General features: G+C 39.2%; 1 protein-coding gene across 1 annotated transcript in view; it reads right to left on the bottom strand.

Moving 5' to 3' along the window:
• Positions 1-9,984, bottom strand: part of NOC3L (NOC3 like DNA replication regulator) — a 41,921-nt gene extending 31,937 nt beyond the window's left edge. Inside the window, exons 1-7 of the mRNA XM_074233339.1 lie at positions 9,795-9,984; positions 8,608-8,815; positions 4,996-5,125; positions 4,345-4,502; positions 4,193-4,249; positions 1,742-1,872; positions 466-627 (exon numbers count right to left, since the gene is read on the bottom strand). Of these exons, the coding sequence (XP_074089440.1) occupies positions 466-627; positions 1,742-1,872; positions 4,193-4,249; positions 4,345-4,502; positions 4,996-5,125; positions 8,608-8,815; positions 9,795-9,803 (855 nt within the window). The 5' untranslated portion in view covers positions 9,804-9,984. The remainder of the gene's footprint in view (positions 1-465; positions 628-1,741; positions 1,873-4,192; positions 4,250-4,344; positions 4,503-4,995; positions 5,126-8,607; positions 8,816-9,794) is intronic.
• Positions 9,985-17,725: the final 7,741 nt, after the last annotated feature.

The following is a 17,725-nucleotide window of genomic DNA, read 5'->3' as shown; positions in this document are numbered from 1 at the left end:
TTTTAGGAAAAAAACCACAAAGTTCTTGAAGCTTAGGTTGAGTTCCTCTACAGGAATGATTCTCTTGACCTCTTTCTTCCTAAAATTAGGGATGATTTGGTTTCTAAAGGGAAAACCAAAATGGGGAGATCCTGACTGGGATGGTTTGATTTTTCTACCAAAGACTGCTAGAGGAAGCTGGGACCTATATAGTAATTTACTTTACTTAATTGCCAGAGGGGTATGATCATCCACACCAGAAGTCTAACTGTGATATCCCCAACTAGGAAGTCCTCCCAAGGAGGTATTTTCTCATCCCTTCAGTGTCCCCAGCCTTGTGACTGAAATACCCACTTTCTAACAGTTTATGTATTACTGTTAACAAACTGTTATCTTGTCTGTCTCAGTCTACCTTTGTTACAAATTTTACTCACCACAGATTCTTTAGAAGGCACACACAAGAGAAACAAGGGATCGTAACAATACCTTGGATGTCTTTTCCGCTTCTGTTAGAGGTCTAATTTTGTAGGATGGGGTAATGTCTTTAAATAACTCCATCAGGGAAACCATCACCAATTTCCGCACAATGACAGCTACATCAGGAACCTGTTCCATAAGCATGGCACGCAATTCTTTCAACTTCTTAATCTGTTAAAGAAATAAGTTGTGAAATGAAAAAATAGATCACAACAAAGAGGAACAAGCATTAGGATACACAGTCCAAAATCAAGCACAAAAAAGGGAATTTCATTACAATGATACAAAAAGAATTATCCTGAGAACAGAAACAGAAAAGATGAGATGTCAAAGGTTCATAAGAAAGCAACACTTAGGTGGCAGATGTGATTCTAAAAGTTCTTTGTAAATGAGCTTTTTTTGCAAACTGAATCATACTTTAAATAGAAGGTATTCTAAGGCTTGCTATTAAAATGAACACAGTAAAGCAAATAACTCTGTGTTATGAAAAACACAAGGCTTAGTACAACACTGGTCTGGAAACGGGAAACTGCAAGCAGAAGTATAGAAAAGAGTTAGGAAGAATGCCCAAAAAAATTTGGGGTGTTACACAGCACATTGATTTAAGCTTCACTATTTAATAAACGATTGACTTGAATTTAATATTTGTTCAAAACAGAAAAAGATAAGTGCAATTATGCAATTAATTTATGCAATTAAAACTTTTTAATGTGAGTAATTGTGACTAATAATCTGAGGTTCATGTTTCCTAATGATAAAAATTGTAGTGATAATATTTACATAACCATACTTCTCAGTACTTTGTAAACAAAAGTATAGAAGTATGGAAGTGTTCAGCTATGCCTATTTTTATTAATTTAGCTGCTTTGGAAGTTTGGGGAACTACATGTTGGGTTATCTGAAAATATGACTGTATTGTTCAACCTTGACCCTGCTGCACAATATAATAATGAATTATTAATAATTAATCATGTGTTCATCAATAAGCCAGTATATCCAATCAGAGAATAATGAAATAAATAAAAATCAGCCTTAAATTAATCAGTAAGCCTCTATTAAACCTATACTATATATGCCCAAAACCACCTAGTCTGGAAGACCTTAGAGCCAAACTTTGGTTTCTTTACTCCTGTGTCCAGAGCTCTTTCTCTTACACCATACTTCATCCCTACTAATGTCAAGTTAGTATGATTTTTGCATTTAATTTGCTGGACAAGATAGACTTAATACATTCAGAGTTGCAGGAGCTCTTTAAGATCTCATTAAGATTTTTAACACTACTTACATTGGATTCTGGATCAGATAAGATGGCAGATGCCAAGGCAGCAATGTGTATTTTTTTCTCCTGTAGTTTCCTTCGCCTCTCAATTATATATTCTTCTGTGGTAAGCTTTGGCATGGGATTCTCAGAAACCACTAGGGAAAAAAAATATTCATTAGAGTCAAACCAGGCTTGATCTGGTGAAAAAGAATTACAGAATAATCTTAAAGAACTACAACTGTAGATGGTATAGTAAGCTAGGCTAAGACCTTACAGTCTTAACAAAACTCCCTCCCAAGAGGATGAAGAGGAAACCATACTTGTAATCATTCCATCATATGTTCATATGTAAAGACCTGCTTCCAAACAATTTTTAGGACACCTGAAAACAAATGAGTTTGTTCTCTTAATCATTTTAATCATTTCACCAGCAATTCCAATCTCTTAAAAATTTGAATCTCCAAAATAAACATCCACAAATCTCTAAGTGGCTGGAGTTCAATTTTTTACAAAATAAAATCGTTTTGAATTCAATCAACTACCATTTATTAGGTACCTATTATTATTACTAATGGTCTGCGAAAGCTGACTCACATACAAATTGTTGTTAAATTTGCACAGTTCAATTAGCAGTTGCACCAGAAATGTTATTTATTGTTTTAAAAGAATTGATGTTTGTAACAGCAGTGTATTTTTTAATGCATTCATACTGTACAGTTTAAAGAATGAATGTATTTAATGATGAAAATGTGAATGCAAATTTAATTGTATTTTGTTCTGATGGTGCTAACTGCTGAGGGGAAAGTCTGAAATAACTATGAAATTGCTAGAAAAATTTCCTAAAACCATTATTTGACAAATCATTATAATTATCATTTGACAATTCAACACCTGAAATGAAACAAATGAATCTTTTTAAAAATTTGGATAAAATACATGCTATTCATCACCAATTTAATGAAAAAAGAGACCAAGATAGAAACTACAGAATCTGAAATTGAAATTATTAAAATTGGTCAAGTACAATCTGAGATAGACGGTATAAAGCTTATGAATTGCTACTGCTATATGGCACATATATCCTGCAACACAAATGCAATTTTCTCACCCTTCTTATCCTGGTTTGTCAGAGATTAACAACAATTGCTTGTAACAATCTGCTTTAATGACTAACATTCTTGAAGAACTTTCATTATTTTAAGTTGTATGTGGTCAGGATGAAATAATGTTCAAACAGCTTAAAAATCAAATGCACCATGAGAACTTTGGAAAACAAAAAGACTGGTACTAGAAAGCGTGAATCTCAAGATGAAGATTTAATTAAATCATATAACTATGAAGATATTCCATTTAATAAAAATAAAGATGGTAATACTCCTCCAAAGAAGATAACTAGAAAATATAATTCTATACATAAATTTACATCTTGGCCCATGAAGAAAGAAAAGTTGCTGTGAGGACTCTAAGCCTGGACCTATTTCTCACTAAGCCTGGCCTTAAAACAGGCTTAACACTTAACAGGCTATTGTTACTGAGGGCCTAAACTAGGCAATGGTCAAGCAGAGAGAAGGGGACAGATGCAAGAGAGGCTGTAGAAGCAAAAATGACAAGATCTGTCAACTGGCTGAACATATGGGCGAGTGAGGGTGGGAAGCAGATGAAGGCATGAATAGGGCAAATCTGAGTGACTGGGAAAATGCTGATGTCCTCAGTAGAAACAGAATGGTAAATGGCACAGGGCCATGTTGAGACAGATATGCCTGTAGGATACACAGCTTGAAGTGTCTGATAGGCACCTGATTTTAAGAGACCGCAGTTTAGATGAGTTGGGCAGAATATATAGATCTGGCAGTCACCTGCACAGGCATGATAATTAAGCGCATAGAAGGTGATGAGGTCACAAAATAAAAAAAATATTGAGAAAAGGGTCCAAGGCAGAGCTTGAGGACATACCCCCAATTAGGGGACAAGAAAGATCATGATCCAAAAGTGGGTCCAGAGTTTGGAGAATTATTTTAAAGCCAATATTCTATTTTCTGAAATGGGCACATGAAAAAAAAAATTACTCTTCTTTGAGGAACTGAAATTTTAAAAATTTATAGTATCCACAATCATTTTCAGGTCGGAAAGGAATAAATACACAAACTAGACAAATTCTAAACTTAATTTGATGATTCCTCCTCAGGGTTAAAAATGAAGCAAAAATGACCTTCCAAAAAGGAAGCAAGCCAGATGCTGATTCAAAATTGATCTTTATCAAGCTGAGGAAGAACAAAAGCAGAAAGTGAAAAGGTTCAAAATGTCTAAAGAATTTTTTTTACATGATGAAAACTGTTTCAAGCCTTGAAATGACCAACCCTCCTGAAACAATTGATTCATGTTCCAGATTACATCAAATGTAAAAACTCTCTGCACCATTTCCTACTGGTACTTGATAACTTTTCAAACAATTAAATAAAAAAGTCATTCCAATACCTTCCTCAAGTTCCATTTCTTCTTGCTCTTCATCTTCATTTGTGTTAATACTGACAACTGCATGTTAAAAATAAATTGTTAATTTGAATAATTGTTAATTGTTTAATCTTATCAATAGCAATTTACATTTAATTGCTTAACTATTAGCTTACCTGGCTTCTCTCTGGTCTGTGGAATAATACCACACTTATCTTTGATTGGAAGTAGGTGAATCACTTCTTTTTCTGGCTCAGTTTGTAGTCTTCTTGGTACTTTTTCATATTTTTCTATTATGCTCTCCTGCTTCCGTTTCTTGACATGAATAGGCTCACTGCACATTTTGCACAAGATAAAAGGAAAAACAACTTTTGTTTTAATTGCATAAATATTTCTAAGAATAAAGTCTACCCTTTAACTTTTTCTATTTTGAACAAATTTTAAATTCAAGTCAATCATTTATTAAATAGTGAGACTTCAATTAGTGTGCTGTGCACCACCCCAAATTTCTTGGACATTCTTCCTAACTCTTTTCTATGTTTCTACTTGCTATTTCTGCCTGTTCTATTCTGGCACTTTCTACACCTGAGAATAGCCTAAGAAAGGCATCCCAGACATTCTACTTAGGTGTCCATTCATTCATATTTGACTTAAATGTGCACTAAACCAATTCAGTTTTTATTGTTCTTTAATTACCTTTTGCAGTTAAATTTAGATAGGCCTACTTTCACAACTACTATACACAATGCTATATAATTTGTCCTTTGAGGTTAAATCTCAAAGTTTTCTTTCTTTATTACAATGTTCTGACCAAAAGAAATACTTACCTAGAAGAAAGATCTCTAGTTAAAAATGATGGCATTTGACCTAAATCTTTAAGCAACTGCAAGTCGTCTTCATCCATCATGTCCAAAGGGAGGGCTTCTTCTTCTTCTTCTTCCTCCTCTGTTCTTTGAGCTACCTCAAAAGTATCAGAAGCAGAAATTAGTTATTGTGGAAATAGAGCTCTTTGCCAATTTATGACTAGAATAAAAATTATGTCTAAATCCATAGTCTACCCTATGGATGGGGAAAATGTAATACTAAGGACATAGACAGAGTAAGATAACAATACCATTTGAAAAAGTCTAACACAAGATGACAATGGTGAATGATAAACATTAAAAGATGAAAAAATGACAAGTAGAAAGGAAAACAAGATTAAAAAGTTTGGCAAGAAATCCAAAGATGGCTTTTTAGCCTTCAAATAGGGAACTTGGCCTAGGAGCTTCCTCCTTTAGCCCAGCACCCAGTAGAGAGCACAGGCTTCATGGTCACTGATGGCCTGAAGATGGATGAAGCCAAGGGTTTTTATGAATCAAAGTAGGAAAACAGATGAAAAATGGAAATGAAAATGCCAAAACTACTAAAAACAATTTGTCATCTCCAGGAATAATAATGGAATTACTATAGCTGTATTAACATCTCAGACCTTGACTAATGCCATAGGAACAAGATCTTTTAGCATCTACTCTTCCCACCGTCAAGGAAGGAAAGTAGAGGCAGAGAGGGTGACTCTACCACTGTGACCCCAACATGATGCTCAAGAAAGCATAATACAATCAAAGAAACAAATGAGAAGAAAAAGATTCCAAATACATAGGATGTAGTGCCATCCAGGAAGTAACCATTCTGATGTTTCTGTGAAACTGATTCTCAAGGGATTGTCAAGAGATTTGAAAAATGATGAAACTTCTTTCCACCAAAAACAAAGTTATCAAAAAAGATATCCATAACTACTGAACCATACACTGACTTTTCCACATTTACAATCTCCATGAGACTAATGTACATGGATATTCAGGAATGGAAATACAATATGAAAATACAAGCAATACACAGGTTTCACAATTGGTATTCTACAGAAAACACTTTCAATATATACAATTGACTTAAAAGATGCAGAGAATACAAAGTTCCACTATTTATTGTCTGACAATAAAAAGGCAAAATATCATCTTGTGTATCCTTACTGATGGTTAAAAATCATATGAAAATAATTGCAAGAAGGGGTAGCTAGGTGGCGTAGTGGATAAAGCACTGGTCCTGGAGTCAGGAGTACCTGGGTTCAAATCCAGTCTCAGACACTTAATAACTACCTAGCTGTGTGGCCCTGGGCAAGTCATTTAACCCCATTTGCCTTGCAAAAAACCTAAAAAAAAAAACAATAATTGCAAGATACATCAGACACAGCCCTATTTGTGGTGGCAAAGAACTGGAAATCAAGTAAATGTCCTTCAATTGGGGAATGGCTTAGCAAACTGTGGTATATGTGTCATGGAACACTATTGTTCTATTAGAAACCAGGAGGGACGGGATTTCAGGGAAGCCTGGAGGGATTTGCATGAACTGATGCTGAGTGAGATGAGCAGAACCAGAAAAACACTGTACACCCTAACAGCGACATGGGAGTGATGTTCAACCTTGAAGGACTTGCTCATTCCATCAGTGGAACAATCGGGAACAATTTTGGGCTGTCTGCAAAGGAGAGTGCCATCTGTATCCAGATAAGGAGCTGTGGAGTTTGAACAAAGTGCAAGGACTATTCCCTTTAATTTAGAAAAAAATAGATATCTTATTGTCTGATCTTGTTACATCTTAGACTTCTCTTCTCTTCTTTAAGGATATGATTTCTCTCTCATCACACCCAATTTGGATCAAGGTACAACATGGAAACAAAGTAAAGATTGACAGAGTGCTTTCCGTGGGGGGGGGGGGGGGGGGGGGGGGAGGAAAGCAAGATTGGGGGAAAATTGTAAAACTCAAATATCTTTAAAAAAAGATACATCAGACAACTTTAACAACTAAATGACTGCTAAAATCAAAGAGGCACAAAAACAAGTAAACAAATTCTTAGAGATCTTTGATACAGTAAAAGAAGTCCAACATACAGACCAACAAAGGACTTTATATAGATGGCAAGGTCTTCAGATGTTCATATTTTCGGATTACTTTGGGATGACTACTAAAAATTCCAGCATATTATAAGCTCTGTTAAATTACACCAAATTGGGACAACTAGGTGACACACTGGATAGAGCACTGGCCCTGGAATCAGGAGTACCTGAGTTCAAATTCAGTCTCAGACACTTAATAATTACTTAGCTGTGTGGCCTTGGGCAAGCCAGCTGACCCAGTTGGCCTTGCAAAAAAAAAAAAATCTAAAGAAAAAAATTACACCAAATTAACTCAAATGATCAGTCTATTACTCAGAATATTATGTGCAGCTATATGGACAGCTTAGAGTTGACTCATAACTTCATTTAATGAATACAGATTGCAGGTGGACAAAAACTAAGTTCAGAAATGAATAGGAGGTTGGACTGCATTTGGTAAAACTGGGAGTGCTTTTAAAGTCCCCAAGCTACTCCCTTTGTCAATAATGCATTTCTGGAAGTCATAGAATACCACAATCTTCAGAGAATTAAAGTTGCAGGTCATCCAAAGGGCAATAAAGAGGTACATTGTGGCCATGAGCCAACTGTAGAATAAAAATGATCACAGATGTGGCACAAAAAAATTCTGAGAAAGATGACAGAAAGGAAGCAGGCAGGTAATACAGCAACAAGAGATCATTTGAGAGCTCTACTAGCACTCACACAGTATCAAGAAATCTAAAAGAAGGTCTGTCAAGACATGAATAAGGAGGATACAGAATGAATGAGAAGGTAGGGATGAGCTGCAATCTACATATTAGAGGGAATTATCCAGATTAATGAGATATCAGACTCATTGGATTATTGAAGAACATAAAAGTTTACAGGATGATAATTCACTCAAAAATAACTTCTTAGGTATAAATTAATTTTAAGTTTATTTCCTTGTGTCTCCTAATACTATTTCACCTAGATTCTAGAAGTCTGAAAGGATTACTTTCTGTGTATTTAAAAACACAGAAGGATTGTGCATTTGTATTTAGGAGCCCTGACAGTATGCCTGGAAAGAGAGGAATGGTAGAATAGAAAAATACTGAGGTAGGATGTTATCATCCTGAACATCCTATGAAAAGTTTTTAATCCCAGACTTCTATCCCACATCTATTGTTTTCTGTACATGAAACCTCAATCTCCCTTGGCTCTGAGAACTGATGACAAAAACTGAAGGATGGAGCTAAAAAAGGAGTATCAATCACATCCTTATTTTCAGACAGAAAACTAACATAGTCAGTAAAACAGGTGAATAAATACAGTAGCCTAAAAAGAAAATACAAATTACACCAAATTAACCATATGCCACTTCCTTCCTGAGGTCTCTCCACAACCGGAAAAATTATGAATAATAATTCTGTACTAGAGTATACAGATATATGCATGTATTTAACATATTATATAATGTACTGCAAGAATTGTTCATACCACTAAGCCATTCAGAACACTGTAGAATAATACTACCTCACTTACCTCTATGTATCCGCTTTCCATCATCCAATGGAAGAGGTTTCTTAGATACAACATCTTTCACAGCTTGTCTAAGTTTCCTTTGCTCTTTCCGGTATTTCTTGGCAGTACTTTGCTGTTTATACTGTTTGTTTTTTAATTTATTGTCAAGTTTGACTTTACTAGTTTTCAGAAGTTTCCGAAAGCTTGGGGCTCGTTTTTTGCTTTTTCGCTAGAAAAACAACAGAGTAATTACTAAGTGCTCAAGTATACATAAATATTTCTTTTTCTTTTTAAGGATTCTGCAAGGCAAATGGGGTTAAGTGGCTTGCCCAAGGTCACACGGCTAGGTAATTAGTAAGTGTCTGAGGCCGAACTTGAACTCAGGTCCTCCTGACTCCAGGGCTGGTGCTCCATCCACTGTACCACCTAGCCACCCCTAAATATTTCGTTTTTAAAGTTGGAGGGGTTTTTTTTGAGTTTGGGATGGGGGGGGCTTTATCTAATGGTTTTCATCAGAGTTGCTCTATTTTTAAACACCCCATATTGATGGTTTTCGGTAGAATGGTAAATTGGGGAAGGCAGGCACAGACTAGAGTAAATCACATAACCTCACTGAGCCTGAGTTTCCTCATGCGTAAAATAGAGATGACAATAGCAGTTCCCTCGGAGTTGTTGTGAGGATCAAAAATGAGGACTGAAGGAGCCCCCGCTGACACACTTCAGGGCCGGGCCGAGCCCCTTGGAAAGACATCCAGGACCCACACCCTCTTTTTTATTGTTCTCCCTCGGCTTCACACCGACTGCCACATGGGGCATAGTTTACTACTCAGAGATCGCCGCTGGTTATTACTGGCACCGTGTGCGGGGGGCTGCTCATCTCCTCCCCTCCCCCACAAGCGGCTGGGCGGCACAGGGAATGGCGATCAGGCCGCGCCGGGGCCGAGGCCCCGGTGGGTGGCGCCGGCCCTCCCTCTCCCGGGGCGGCTGGGTCACGAACACGGCTCCCCGCATCCGCGGCTCCCCGCATCCCCGGGGCGCCGAACCACGCTGGCTCCCTGACCACACTCCCGTCCCGCCCGCGCCCCGGGCCCCACGCTCTCGGCCCGCCGGCCCGAGCTCCTCCTCGCGGGCTCGGCGGGGCGGACGCCGCGGGGCCCTCCTCCCGCCCTGGGGCGCTCCGCAGGCCGCGTCGTCCGCCCCGCGCTTACCGCCTTCATCTTCTAGTCTCTCCGCAGCGCCGTAGCGGGAGAAGGATCCAAAGAGTCCCGAAACACACGTGGGATCACCGGCGACAACCGGCAAACGGAAGTGCCGGCATCGCGACCCTTGGGGTCACCAGACGCCGCTTCCTTCCTGAGGGCTCTCCACAACCGGAAATGACGGACCGGACAAGGCGACCACTTCCGCAGCCGAGGGAGCGGCGGGGCGCGCGGGATTGGCCGAGCCGGAGAGCCGGGGAGGGGGAGGGGAATGAGGCGCGGAGGCGCATGCGCTTGGACTCGAGGGACTCCTCCGCGGCCGGGACATCCCGGAAATACCGCGACTTCCGCGGCTGTGGTACCTGAGGGCGGGGCGGCCCCAGAGGCAGGGCTCGGGCTCTCGGCTGCTGGATGCGCAGGACTGAGGACTATTCCCTTTAATTTAGAAAAATCTGCTATTTTAGTGTCTGATCTTGCTCTCTCTCGTCCTTTATGTTTCTTCCTGAAGGATAGGGTTTCTCTCTCATCATATTCAGTTTGGATCAGTGTACTACACGGGCCCCGGCGGACGAGCTGCCCTGCACTGCCCGCCCGCCACAGCCTGGGTCACCGGAAGGGCCTGCAGGCCCCGAAGAGGCTTTGTTTCCCTTCCGCTTTATGGTGGGGGCGGGGCGGCCTTGGACTTGGATGGTCTCGTCCCTTGCGGTGCAGCCCGCCTCCTGAACTTCGTGCCCGGACCGCCGGGTGGCGCTCTGGCCGGAGGACGCAGCTCCTTGAGTTCAGACTGGCTGGGTCTGGAACCCCGGGCCCATCATCTGCTCTCTGTTTGCCTCAGTTTACCCATCTGTTCAGTGAGCCGGAGAAGGGAAGGGCGAACCACCCCAGGGCCCTTGCCAACAGACCTCGAACCAGACGGCTGGACTACAGCTACATTCCGGTTGTGCGTTGAAAATAATTGTTTTGAGGAGTGTGTAAACGCAAAACGCAAAAGAAAAATAAAAAGCAAGTTGTAGAAAGCACTGAAGATCCCCTGCCCTCGGAGAGGTTGCAGTCTGGTAAAGGGAATAAAGCACAAATCATTGGCATGATTAATACAATGACCCAGGGTCTTAGTGTCGGTTTTAAACAAAATAGTCAAATTAAGACTTTAGCATAACCCAGCTTACCTTGGGGTGGAAAAACAAAGAGGCCATTTTCTAGGCAATGGAGGGATAAAGGAAGTTTTCTTGGAATAGTTTTATTAAGTGTTGAATATAAAAAGAAGCAAGCTTGACAAGTATTTTCCTCAAGTAGGTTACAAATTAATTGGAGATAAATCTGCCAGAGAACTTTCCTGAATCTTCCCAAAATCACTGCCTTCCCTCAGGGTTACCTTCAAACTATATTATGTAACACTGTTACCTACAGGCAGCATTGAGGGTATCTGTGGCTTAAAGAGAGACCCGATTAACATCTCTAGTCTCCTTTCCCTTCTCCTCTCGCCAAGAAGAGAAGGAAGAGGGAGAGGCCAGAAACTGGAAGAAAGAGATTACAGAGAAAAGACCTTTCTTCTCCCCCCATCCCCCCCAATTTTATCCCTGCCTCTGGAGGACTAGGGGGCAATGATTCCCCCCAAAGCAAAGAGAATCCCATAACATACAATGATTTGGAACTCCAATGTTTTCCTTAAGAAAAGGAACCCTATTTTTGTCTGTCATATCCTTATCTCTTATTGCAGAACATAGCAATGATGATGTCTGTCCTTCCTTTTTTTTTGTTGTTTTTTATGTTTTTGCAAGGCAAATGAGGTTAAGTAGCTTGCCCAAGGCCACACAGCTAGATAATTATTAAGTGTCTGAGGCTGCATTTGAACTCAGGTCCTCCGGACTAGGGCCAGTGCTCTATCCACTAGCCACCTAGCCGCCCCTCTATCCTTCCTTTTCAAAGAAGACTGACATCAAGGAGGTGATTCCATGATAAGTGTATTAGATTTGAATGAGGAGGGGAGCTGTGTTAAGTCACCAGTCTCACTTTCTCCTCCAGAACCATCTGGGTCCAGTGAGCAGATACAGATCAGGACAACTGGAGATGGTCCCGGATGCAGGGCAATCAGGGTTAAGTGACTTACCCAAGGTCACACAGCTATTAAGTGTCATGTGTTCGAAGCTAGATTCAAACTCCTATTCTCTGGACTCCAAGACCAATTCTGTCTGTACTCACTGCACCACCTAGCTACCCCTAGAAGATAGTCCTCAATAAATGCAAATAGATTGACTGACAAAAAGACCATCTTGTAGATGAGAGGTTAGACATATTTCTTGGGTAAAGGGTAACTATAAGGAAAGACTTCCCAAGTATTAGAGTACAACATCCCCACAAGACTTTACTTAAAGACATAAAGTTACAGAGAAGTCATTAGGAAGTCTTTCCTTTCGTCCAATCAAAACATCTGTAATCTGTCATCCACAGATAATGGGAGTGGAAACAGAGCCGGACCTGGAATCAAAAAGACCTGAGACATTTACTAGCTGTGTAACCCTAAGCTAGTCATTTAACTTCTTGCTTCAGTTCCTCAACTGTAAAATAAGGATGATAATAATAGCAATCACCTCCCAGGGTGGTGGTGAGGGTAAAATGAGATCATAATTATGAAGTCTTTTGTCACATAATTTTTTCAGTTACTTGAGAATAAGTATTTTCTTCCTGTGTCTTCTCTTAAGATAAACATAGATCATTGGATGGCATGCTTTTCTAGTCTCTCAACTTCTTGAAATGTTTTATTTGTCAATGATATTCAAAAACTGTATAGTCTCTAACCAGATAGACCACAACTCTGGGTTGGGTTGGGTTTTTTCTATTTTTGTAGCCCCGGCCCTTAGAACAGTGCTTGAACATAGTAGGTACTTAATAAGTGTTTATTGAACAATATGCCTCTGCTAATGCAACATCAGATTATACTAACTTTTTTGTTGCCTCATCATATAATTTTTTTAAAAAATGAATATAACCTTGAATCCATCAAACCATTAAGGATGGGAATTCTTTGTGGGAGGGAGCTAATTCACTGCTGTTGAAAGACCAACCATTCTGTAAAGCTATATGGTAACCTGACCTTTGAGCATGACCAGTTTATCCCACATGAACCTGCTACATATATGCCCTTTCACTTAGGTGAACTGAAGTGGCCAAACAGTTCACTCATTTTCCACCAGCTTTTCAGCTTTTTTTTTAAAGGATAGCCTGGGATTACATATGTAAATAAAGTAACTGATAAATTTATGCCAGCCAAGAATAAGTAATAAACTAATAGAATAAGTCTGGAGTCAGGAAGACCTGAATTTAAATGTGGTTTCAGACCCTAAACTAGCTGTGTTTCCCTGGTCAAGTCACTTAATCTTTGCCTCAGTTTCTCCAACTGTAAAATGGGGATCCTAATAAGTACCCTCTTTCCAGGGTTGTTGTGAGGATCAAGTAATAAAGCACCAGGTACATAATTCCCTTTCCTCCCTTTATTATCATTCCCTGCCCTACTTTGATCCAAAAATTTCACAGATAATCACAAGTTCCAATAAAATGAATGACAAAGACCCATCATATACAACAAAATATTTGTAGCATTTGGGGGGGAGGAAAAGATTTGGAAACAAAGTGGATGCCCATCAATTGGGCAAAGGTCAAAGAAGTTCTATACAATACAGTGCTTTAAGAAATGATGAAAACCTGAAAAGAATGGAAAGAAAACAATCAACTGAATATTGTGAAATTGCAATGAACTAGCTTGGACCCAAAGAGAATATATGAGATTACACTTGCCCCTTTGTAGGTAGAGGTAAAGGCCAAGGGATTGGAACAATGCATATAGAGTCAGATTTTTTTTACTTTATTGACTACTTTTCCTGAATGTTTTATATATTTTATATATATAATGAGGATGTCTTCCTGGGAGAGGAAAAAGATGTATGAAAATAGCTATAATAGATCTTTTCACAGTAGTTGAAAAATGGAAAATAATTATCCATCTGTGGGTGGATGGCTAAAAAATTGTGTCTACAAATGTAATTGAATATTATTGTGCTATAAATTGAATTAATAATGATATAAACATTACAGAAAAAACAACTTACAGACTTTAGAATCAATGTAATAATAAACCACAAGATCAAAAGAATGAAGAGAAAGCAATCGACTTACCTCCTACCTAAGAGGTAATGAATTTAAAATACAGAAACATATATTTTCACATGTGGTTAACATAGGACTTTGTCTTGCTGGACTTTGTATATTTTTTGAGCTTTATTTTTTGTTGTATTTTAAGTTTACTCAATGTAATTTTAAAGTAAAAGCTGGCAGGAACTTTAGAGCCCATTATTAGAGGTCCTTATTTTGCAGAAGAGGAAACAGACCCAAAGATAGGTTCAGTGAATTCATGCTAGCAATAAATTGCAAGTGGGTGAAAGAGGATAGTATATTTCAACAAGAGGATTTGCTATTTGTTACAAAGGGTCTTAAATCAAAACCAAATGTATCTATCTACCTACCTACCTACCTACCTATTCGTCTGTCCATCCATCCATCTATTTATCTCTTTATATTTTAAAGATTGCTCAACCCTATCTCCTTCCTTTACTACCTACTAAACAAAATTAGAGATAGAGTGCCTTGTGTACACACACACACACACACACACACACACACAGAGTAGAAAAAAATCTTTCTTAATTGTCCTTTTGATAGCTGCAAATCCCCAGCTTCCTCCCCAGTGCCTGGGTACCAGACTCTGCAAGGAGTTCTCAATAGAAGAACATGCTGAGAAACAAGGAATTACTGTTCTAAGATTCTCTTCACCAAAGTGATGAAGCAGCAAGTATGGATACACTGGGAGCTGTAGTCACAACCCTACACACAGGCAATCTAGACCTTAGGGTCGTTTCCCCACAGAAAGCAGCAGAGGTATTCATCAGCACCCTGGGTGACTGAGCAGCCCTTTTAAGCACTGCTCACCTCCTAATGTGAGGAAGGGGCTTGAAAAGGTACCCTAAAAATCGTCTGCTTACCCTACCTTGGCCTGATTACTATGGCAGGCAGGGAATCCCACATCATGGCTGTGACACAAAAAAATTTCCAAAAACTTATTCAAAGAAGATTCCACTAACCATTGGCACATATAACATGTACACCCTCATAGACAATACAAGATCTAATAGACCTGAAAGATGAACAGCTCTTATTGTGACAGTATTGGTTTCCAAATAGTAGCCCTGAGTGAAACAAACCTGGCAAATGAAGGCCAGCTTACTGAAGTTGGAACTGGATACACATTTTTCTGGAGTGGCTGCAGTGAAAGGGAATGCTATGTAGTTAGGGTAGGTTTTGCAACCAAAACTAATCAAGCCAACATTCTTGAATGTCTACCAAAAAGGAGTGAATGAGATTGCCACTTTCAGGAAAATGCCATGCCACCATAATCAGTGCCTATGCTCCCACCATGATGAACACTAAGGAAGTTGAAGAGAAATTTTATGAAGATCTGGAGATCCTTATCATTAAGATACCAGAGTGCAAGCTTATAATGCTAGAGTAGGCTCAGATTACCAGATGTGGCAGGGAGTTCTTGGGAGGATGGAGTTGGAAACAGCAACAGCAATGACTTGAACATCTCATGACTTTCTCATCACAGTGTCTTCCATTTACCTAAACACAATAAAACTTCCTGGATGTACCCTTATAGCAAACATTAGCATCTATTAGACTATGGGATTGTAATACAAGGAGAAGAGACAGACAGGATGTGAGAATGACAAAGGCAATGTGAGGTACAGAGTGCTGGACTGATCACAGACTCCTACTCTCTAAGCTAAATATTCACAGTCAACCAAAGTGGCAGCCCCATGGAAAAATGAGTACTAAAAGAATTAATGTCAAGGATTAGAGTGACTCTCTTAAGCAAGAACAGTTTGTTTTTGACTTGGAGGGAAAATTGAGCACACAGTTGGCAACAGTGGAACAAAAAAAAAAGTAGGCAGCTATCAGAGATCTGGGCCAGAACACTCACAAAATCTAAGACTGGTTTGATGAAAATGATAGGGAATTACAGAAGCTGCTAAAATGAAAAATGAGAACTCCACAGAGTTTACCAGTAGGATAATTCATACATTTCCAAGAAGGCAGCATTTAATTTCATCAAAAGTCAAGAACAAGCAAAGTTTAGAGAGATGTAGGACTCTTGACTCAGTAAAAAGGCAGATGAAATTCAATTTTATATAGACAGTTACAAAACCAAAATGCTTTTATGATGCCCTGAAGGCTACTTACGAACCAAAGACATATGATGCATCTCAACTATTCAGTGCTGATTATCCACATTGATTAACTATAGGGACATGATCCTAGAGAAATGGACTGAATGAACACTTCATAGTGTTCTTTTTTTTAAGTGGTTGGACTCTATTTTTATTTTTATTTTTATTTTATTTTTTATTTAAGGCAATGGGGTTAAGAGTGACTTGCCCAAGGTCACACAGCTAGGCAATTATTAAGTGTCTGAGGTTGTATTTGAACCCAGGTCCTCCTGACTCCAGGCTGGTGCTCTATCCACTATGCCACCTGGCTGCTCCCTATAGTATTCTTTACAGATCATCATCAATCAATGCAGAAGCCACTGACCATTTTCCTCAAGTTGAAGTCAATCAGTGCCTAGTTGAAGTTCCAACTGAAGAATACATTTTGAATGCCATTATTCTTCTTTCAAGTGGCAAAGTACTTGGTGCTGATTCTATTCAAGCTGAGATCTACAAAGTGGGGGATCCATTGTTCATCTAAAAACTGACTGAAATTTTCCAGGCTATGTGGCATGAAGAGGTTATCCCTACAAAATTCAAGGATGCCTCCATTGTCTATCTCTATAAAGGTAAAGGGAATAGATTGTCCTGTGACAATCACAGGGGTATTTCTCTTTTAGTCATTGCTGGTAAGATTTCTGTCAGAGTCCTTATCATTAGGTGGATCCTTCACTTGGAAGATGGTCATCCCCCTGAGAGACAGTGTTGCTTCAGAAAGGGTCAAGGAACAGTTGAAATGGTGTTTGCTGCTCAACAACTCCAGGAAAAATGTCAGTAACAGAAGTCTATATACAACATTTATAGATCTGACCAAGGCCTTTGATACTATCAGTCATGAGGGTTTAGGGAAAATTATGTCACAATTTGGTTGCCTGGAGAAGTTCATCAGTATTGTATGTCAATCTCAGGATGGCATGCATGCTCAAGTTCGAGACGATGCTCTCAAAATTTCCCAGTCACCAATAGAGTAAGACAAGAATGTGTCCTTGCTCTCATACTTTTTAGCATGATATTTTCAGCCTTGTTATCAAATACCTTCACTGAGGATGAACATGGCCTCAAGGTCAGCTACTACACTGATGGCAAATTCTTCACCTTGGAAAGACTACAAGCCAAGACTAAAGTGGAGGGAGTGTTGATACATGATCTTCTATTTGCAGATGATTTTACACTCTATGTAGCCTCTGAAGCTGAGATGCAACAAAGTATGAATGGATTCTCTGAAGCTTATTCTCATTTTGGTCTAACAATTAACAGCAAGAAAACCCAGTTGATCTACCAGCCAGCAACACACCATCTATATGTGAAATCATTGGTTACAGAAAATGGAGAAGTTTTGAGTACTGTGGACAAGTTTACTTAGCTTGGCAGGGTTCTTTCCAAGTGGGTATACATTGACAATGAGGTTGACACATACATTGCCAGAGCTTACTTAGTATTTGGGAAGCTCTGAAAGAAAGCATGGGAGAGAAGAAATATTAAACTGACTACTAAACTGAAAGTCTACAGAGTCATTGTGCTGACCTCATTGCTATATGCCTGTGAAACTTGGACTGTCTACTGCACCATGTCAATGGCACCTTAAATTTATTTAAATTATCTTAGGAAGTTTCTGAAGATCAC

This window comes from Macrotis lagotis, chromosome 4 (genome assembly GCF_037893015.1).
Source record: "Macrotis lagotis isolate mMagLag1 chromosome 4, bilby.v1.9.chrom.fasta, whole genome shotgun sequence".
Classification (NCBI taxonomy): Eukaryota; Metazoa; Chordata; class Mammalia; order Peramelemorphia; family Peramelidae; genus Macrotis; species Macrotis lagotis.
The sequence above is the reverse complement of the archived record's forward strand: the minus strand, read 5'-3'. Positions and strand labels throughout refer to the sequence as shown.